The sequence below is a fragment of the Charadrius vociferus genome, unplaced genomic scaffold (assembly GCF_000708025.1).
Source record: "Charadrius vociferus isolate BGI_N301 unplaced genomic scaffold, ASM70802v2 scaffold57, whole genome shotgun sequence".
Lineage (NCBI taxonomy): Eukaryota > Metazoa > Chordata > Aves > Charadriiformes > Charadriidae > Charadrius > Charadrius vociferus.
This window is the reverse complement of record NW_009649172.1, coordinates 220,690-228,129: the sequence shown is the minus strand read 5'-3', so window position 1 is coordinate 228,129 and position 7,440 is coordinate 220,690. Positions and strand designations below refer to the sequence as shown.

Genomic DNA, 7,440 nt, shown 5'->3' with positions numbered 1-7,440 from the left:
GGACCCTGATAACCCACAAAAGCAGGACTCCGCTTCAGTCCCCACCCTCTGGCATCACAATCAAAAACCAGGTATGACGCGTTAACAGCTAGAGACACCCAAGAGCAAGGTCTGCCAGGAGGAGCTGTACCAGCAGCGTGCAGTGGATACCACAAAAAGCAAAGATGAGTGTTAGTAATGGTTAACACTCTATTGGAGGGCACTGAAGTGCCTGTCTGCTGTCCTGACAGGTAATCACGTGAGGTATGCTGCCTCCCAGGAGCTAAGGTCCAAGATGTTGCTAAGAGGGTGCCACAACTTGTCAAGAGCACAGACTACTATCCATTGTTACTCTTTCACGTGTGCATGAATGACAGCAGAACCTGGGCAGAATCAAGGAAGACCATAAGAGCTAGTTGGACTAGATGATCTCCAGAGGTCCCTTCCAACTCTAACCATTCTGTGATAAAGCCCTGGCGGTGCAGTTGAAAAAAAAATGGTGCCAAGGTTCTCTTTTCCTCTGTTTTACCAGTTAGAGAAAAGGGAGCAGCCAGAAACAGACAGATAATGCATATCAACTCCTGCCTACGTGGCTGGTGCTGTCATGACAGTTTTGGCTTTTATGATGATGGGACACTCTTTAATGAATTTAACTTGTTAGAGAGGGATGGAATCCACCTGTCTAGAAGAGGCAAGGGAATCTTTGGCAGCAGGCTGGCCAACTTGGTGAGGAGGACTTTAAATTGAAGGACTTGGGGGATGGGGTCCAAGATGGCAATGCTCACACCATTGCATCCAACTTGGGAATATGCCAGACCAACCAGAGCAGCAACAAATGTTCCTTAGCTGATGAGATCCAGAAGCTCACCCACCTCAGGGGTGCGTATAGTGGTGGTGGATCTTCTTGCACCCCTCCAGGGAAACCTGCATGCTCGATTACGTCCCTGAAATACCTGTACATCAATGCACACAGCAGGAAGAACTAGAGAGCTATGTACGGTTGCAGGGCCATGAAGTCATTGCAATTACAGAGACATAGTGGGATAGCTCATGTGACTGGAAACCTGCCATGGATAGCTATGGACTTTTAAGGAAAGACAGGCCAGAGAGGCAAGGTAGTGTAGTGGCTGTCTATGTGAGAGAGCAGCTGAAATGTATCGAGCTCTGCCTAGGGGTAGATGAAAAATGTGTTGAGAGCTTATGGGTAAGAATTAAGGGACAGGCTAATATGAGAGACACTGTTGTGGGTGTTTACTACAAACCCCAGAATCACAGATTCCGAGAAAGGCTGAGAGACCTGGATCTGTTTAGACTGGAGAAGACTGAGAAGGGATCTCATCAATGCTTATAAATATCTAAAGGGCAGATGTCAAGAGGATGGGGCCAAGCTCTTTTCAGTGGTGCCCAGCAACAGGACAAGAGGCAATGACCACAAACTGGAACAAAGGAAGTTCTAACTGAAAGCGAGGAAAAACCTCTTTACTTTGAAGGTGCCAGAGCACTGGAACAGGCCACTCAGAGAGGCTGTGGAGTCTCTTCTCTGGAGATACTCAAAACCCACCTGGATGCATTTGTGTGCAACTTGGTCTAGGTGAACCTGCTTTGGCAGGGGGGGTGGACTAGATGAGCTCCAAAGGTCCCTTCAAACCCCCACGATTCTGTGATTAGTCAAGATTGTTTCTGCACCAGGGGATGCACTTTCAGACATCACCATGCTAAATTGCTTAAGCTATATATTTTTTTTAAAGTCAAGTCCATGTGCTAGGGCCTGTTTTCTGGCCCAGAGGCCAGCTGACATAGTCTGGCCACATCTGTTCACTGAACTCTTCTAATCACCAAAACTGAGATGCCCCACCCAGATTGCCTGCTGGGTAGAAGACTTTGGCTCATGCTAAATCCTGACTTGTTTCTCGGGGTTTCCCTGGACTGCTTACCCATCCCAGGAACATGCTGACAGTTTAGGACTGCAGATCCCTGTGTTCCAGCTCCTGGCAATGCAGTATTACTACTGCAGCAGCAACGTCCAAGCAGAATTCTTTTTCACCCTGGTCCTATGGATATCATTGAGATATTGCCTGAATTACGTCTATTTACACAAGTGAAAATCTGGGTCTTAAAAGTGCAGTGGGAAGGACAGGAATGCAAGACACAAAGTGAAGGATTCACGCAGTACCAGGGAGGTGCTTTTGAATCTTACTGGCCTTCAGATGGCAGCAAAGGATTAGAGACAAGGGGAGAAACAGGTGACGGGATACTCTTTTATGGGGCTAGTGAAAGAAGCAGCTTGGAAACAGGCAGAAAACAAAATAGGATACTCAATGAGGCACTGATTCATTCCTTTGCCATATATTTAAAAATGAGAGTAAGAGCACTGAATTGTCACCTTCATTGTTGTTGTTTCCAGCACTTCTTCAAGAGTTTCTTAGCTGTGCTCAAGCTCACTGACCTTCTTGGTGGCACTCTGCTCAACTCAGTCATGATGTCTTTACTGATTTTGGGACCTAAAACTGGATGCATTAGGCTAGATGTGGACTAATGAATTCCAGCTAGAGAGAGACAAACTTTCCTTTCATCTACTGACTATGCTCCTGTTAACACAAGCCAGAATGCTGTTTTATTTGCTACCAGCGCACACTGCTGATTCATATTCAGCTTGCTGTTTGCAAGGTCTCCAGGCACATTTCTGAAAAGTTGCTACCAAGACAACCAGTACCCAGCCTGTATTTTTGACCAGGGTTATTCCTTGTTACATTTCGTGCAGCTCTTGTTGTCCCCTATTCCTTCTGCCTGCCAAAATCCTATTGAATGGCAGCCTGATCTTCAAGGCTATCAACTAGCCATCTGCAAACTTTACAGAAAAGTACTCTGCAACATCCTCCAAGTTAAACAGGACAGGTCCTAGTGTAGATTCCTGCAGTACTTCACTTGTTTTCAGCCTCCAGGCAAAGTATGACCAGTTAATTACTGCTGTCCAAGCCCAACTATCCAGCCAGACTTGTAGCAAGCTAATTGTCCAGCCACCAGGACCGTAATATCCTAATGCATATAAGAATGTTTTGGGAGACAACATTGAAAGCCTGACTAAAGTTGAGGTAAATTACATCGATGTCCCTTGAAGGGCTTAAAAAAATTCTGCCTCATGATGTTTAAAGTCCATTTATTTTTACTTTTCTGTAGAGGTAGAAAAATTACAAATCGGAGCATCAGAGATTTATGAGCCTTTTTTTCTCTAGCAATGGGTTATTTTATTTCATATTTTTGTTTAGGTCTTGTTCTGATGGGAACCAAGGCTGGTGAGTGATTGTTAGAGGGCTAGACAGTGTTTATAGGCATGGTAAGTGACTTCTCAACTGATGAACTTCTTTTTCTCAGCTGGCCTTTTGGTGATATATTTTAAACTATTTATGAGAGTGTCACCCTCCGGAAGAGCATCTTTTGCCACTCATTGTAGGAAGATTTAGACAAGCTGTCAAAATACAATTTAGGTCATCCACACTGGGCTACACTTTATGGCATCTAAGATGGTTGGCCTCCAAGTAAATGGAGACAGTCATAATACAGACATCTCCATCTCTTCAATGCTCTCCTTGCTTCTTAGGAACTAAGGGACAGGAACAGGGATTGATGCTTCTCACCCTAAACTAGATCTTTACATTTAGTCAGATACCCTTCAAGTGCCTGTTTCTCTCCATTTACTAAAAAGTGAACCAGCCAATGCTGACAGTGTATAGCATAGAAACTTAGACTTGTCAGAAGAACCCCACCTCTAAAGTTTCCATCAGGTCCTTGAAAGTGAAAAGTTTGGTAGTCCCCTAACATGCTAGAAGGACCAGAATCAGTTGCTCTAGTCCACATCCAGCAGACATACATGACATAAAACTTAAAGAAGGCTGTTATGGCATCTGAAAGCAAGGTGAGAGTCCCTATAATAGCCAATATCTAGCATCAGATATTTATGTGTTTGCAGCTGTACCTGCCAATAAACCCATTGACGCTGATATGACATAAGCATATTTCTCCACATCTCCAAGAGAGTACCAGTTTCTTATGTTAATCTTCTTGCCCTGTGTAGTTGTCTCTGACATCTTCAGGCATCTTAAGTGGCATTAGATGCCTATGTTTGGGTAACTTTCTACCCAGTGGAGGGTGGAGAGCTTTCACAGTTGCCCTGAAGTAGAAACCTCTAATTCATCAGATGAGTTAGTCTCCAGAGTGATTGTATTGTATTTAGCTCCTTTGGCTAAGAAAAAAGGTTTAATTTCCCAACACACAGGGAATTAGCTCACATACCTTCATTATAGACACCCACATTCATGCATTTATGTGTTTGTTTGAACTTAAATCTGGGCTCAGGGCTGGTCAAATGAATCACAGCCTTTCAGTGATCATTTCTTTCCTCTGTCTATAAAGGGAGGCTTCACAATCTCACCTTATGAATTCTTAAAATAAGCTGAATCACACCCAAAAAGACCACAGGGAAGTGAAGGAAGCAAGTGAAAAAAAACCTCACTAACATAGTTCAGAGGGAATTCTCAATATCAAGGAGAACACAGGGACATTGGTCCAGAAACAAATTCAGATAAGATTCAACATTCACCATGTATCAACAAAAGTATCCAGAGTCTTTAATCACACAGAATCACAGAATTTTCAGAGTTGGAAGGGACCTCTAGAGATCATCTAGTCCAACTCCCCTGCTAAAGCAGGAATTGGCTAGACCACGTTACTCAGGACTGCATCCAGGCGGGTCTTGAGAATCTCCAGAGAAGGGGACTCCACAACCTCCCTGGGCAGCCTGTGCCACTGCTCTGTCACCTGAACTGTAAAGAAGTTTTTCCATGTATTGGAACGGAACTTCCTATGCTCCAACTTGTGCCCATTGCCCCTCGTCCTGTCACCGGGAACCACCGAGAAGAGTCTAGCTCCATCCTCCTTCAACCTTCCCTTTAGATATTTGTAAGCAATAATAAGGTCTCCCCTCAGCCTTCTCTTCTCCAGGCTAAAGAGTCCCAGCTCTCTCAGCCTTTCCTCGTAAGGGAGATGCTCCAATCCCTCAGTCATCTTGGTTGCCCTTCGCTGGACTCGCTCCAGCAGTTCCCTGTCCCTCTTGAACTGGGGAGCCCAAAACTGGACACAGTATTCCAGTTGTGGCCTCACTAGTGCCGAGTAGAGGGGGAGAACGACCTCCCTCGACCTACTGGTCACACTCTTCCCTATGCAGCCCAGGATTCCATTGGCCTTTTTGGTGCCAAGGGCACATTGCTGGCTCAAAGGAAAGGTCACAGAAATCACCAGTTTGTGTAAATTTTTCTCCATTGATTCTTGAAGACTTCTAGGGTGACAAGCTGTGGCTTAGGCATCTAAATCATAGCCATAAAATGTTAGAGGAATGTTAAAATCTCAGACTAAGTGCTGAAAAGCATTTGTAGTTACTCAAATGAAAATGTATGGGTGTCTTTCTGAGGAAAAAAGTTTAAGATAGTTCTTTTTCTTCAGCCTTCTTTGCATCTCAACATATTAATGAAGAACTAACTCTATGTTTGTGGTTCCCCTCCTCAAACTTTGATATTGACAAAGTAGGTGCTTTCTCCTGCATTGATTGTGTTAATTCAGATGGCTACTATTTTGCCTAATGCCCCAAATCATGCAACAGAGACTAAGCTAGTCAATTATCAAGTCAACCTAGACAATTGTTTCAGAGATTGATAATTGCATGTGGTGTCTACATGCTGGGATGAATCCCAGCCAAAATTTGCATTTCACCTTTCAAGATATTTTTAATTGTTTGTTTGTCCTTGATGACAGCAATGTCTTTTATTTGCTTCCTTACAAAATCACCTTATAAGAGGACATTGGGTAAGGCATCTCTGTAGAACTTGTGTTCACATTTGCCATCAGAGTTGACTTTGGAAGAGAAAACTTATGAAGTTCACATAAATAGCTGAAAATAGCTGAGATGACAATTACAATAAATATGAATAGGAAATGTCTAAAAACATATAACCCATTAAGAGTTATTTACAGCTATGCAATCAACTGTGTAGCATTCATATTCGCTGAGACAATTATAGTCATGCTTGTATAGTTACTCTAAAACAGAGATTAAATTGCTACCTCTGAATTGGGTCCATTCCTCTGACCTACCTTTAGCTGCCTAAAAAAATTACTCCTTAAATCTAAATTATTCATCTAAGAATCAGCTGTCCTCAACAACACTTTTAAAGTGAAATAGGTCACTCTTCAGAGGACTGGGATTGCAATCAGCTGATTTGGAGAATCACTAGTTAGACGTTGAAATCTGAACTAGTTACCCAAGCAACTGGTAAAATTTGTAAAGAGAGATGACCCTTTTCCAGAGAAAAATGTCTCATTCTCACTTGGGCATTTAAGGTAGGTCAGATTAGCTAATTTGATAGTGAAAAGTCTAGGATAAGCAACACAGGTTCTGAAGACTAAAAATTGCGTGAGGAGAATCTTCCCTCAAATATCATAAGTTATTTTCTTTCATTGTCTTCTAGGGGAAGAAAATGGTTAAAACTATCTAACGTTTAGGATATATTCACATTTCTTGATGACTCTACTCAGAGCATCCTTCACCTCTCTATTTCTCAGACTGTAGATGAGTGGGTTGAGCAGTGGAGTCACAACAGTGTAGAAAACTGAGAAGAATTTATTCAGTGCACTTAGAGTCCTAGTTTTTGGCAGAACATAAACAATTATTAAGCTTCCATAAAAAACTGTAATAACAATGAGGTGGGAAAAGCAGGTGGAAAAAGCTTTTTGCATCCCAGTGGTGGAAGACATTCTTAGGACAGTGGTGATGATACACACGTAGGACACTAGGGTCAGTATGAAAGGGGGTAGTGCACATACCCATGAGAGGATGAACACCAACATCTCAGTCAGGCTGGTGTCACAGCAGGAGAGTTTTATCACTGGAGTGAAATCACAAAAGAAATGATCAATAAACTTGGGACCGCAGAAGGAATGTTGTGAAATCAGGAAGCAGCTTATGGCCATAACAAGGCAACCATTCATCCAAGACCAAGCTACAAGTTGGAGGCAGCATCTGCTATTCATGACAGCTCTGTAGTGAAAGGGTTGGCATACAGCTAAATACCGATCATAGGACATCACTGATAAAAGAAAGCTTTCAGTGACTGCTAGGGAGCCAAAGAAATAAAATTGTGTGATGCAGCCGCCAATAGAAATGCTCTTGTCCCCAGTCAGAAAGCTGGACAACATCCTGGGCAGGATGGTAGAGCTGTAGCAGGTCTCCAAGCAGGGCAAGTTGCACAGGAAGAAGTACATGGGTTTGTGGAAGTGCCGATCAGCCACCACTAAAACAAAAATGAGGATGTTGCAAATAACAGTCACAACGTAGATCACCAAAAAAAGGAGAAAGAGAAAAGGTTGCATTTCTGGGCTATTCCCAAATTCCAGGAGCAGGACTGTTGTGAT

General features: G+C 43.1%; 1 protein-coding gene across 1 annotated transcript; it reads right to left on the bottom strand.

Annotated features, from left to right (window-relative positions):
- Positions 1-6,516: 6,516 nt before the first annotated feature.
- On the bottom strand, positions 6,517-7,398 carry LOC104289570 (olfactory receptor 6B1-like). The gene has a single exon (XM_009888524.1). It carries the CDS (start codon positions 7,396-7,398, stop codon positions 6,517-6,519), a length of 882 nt encoding a protein of 293 aa, XP_009886826.1.
- Between the last annotated feature and the right edge of the window lie 42 nt (positions 7,399-7,440).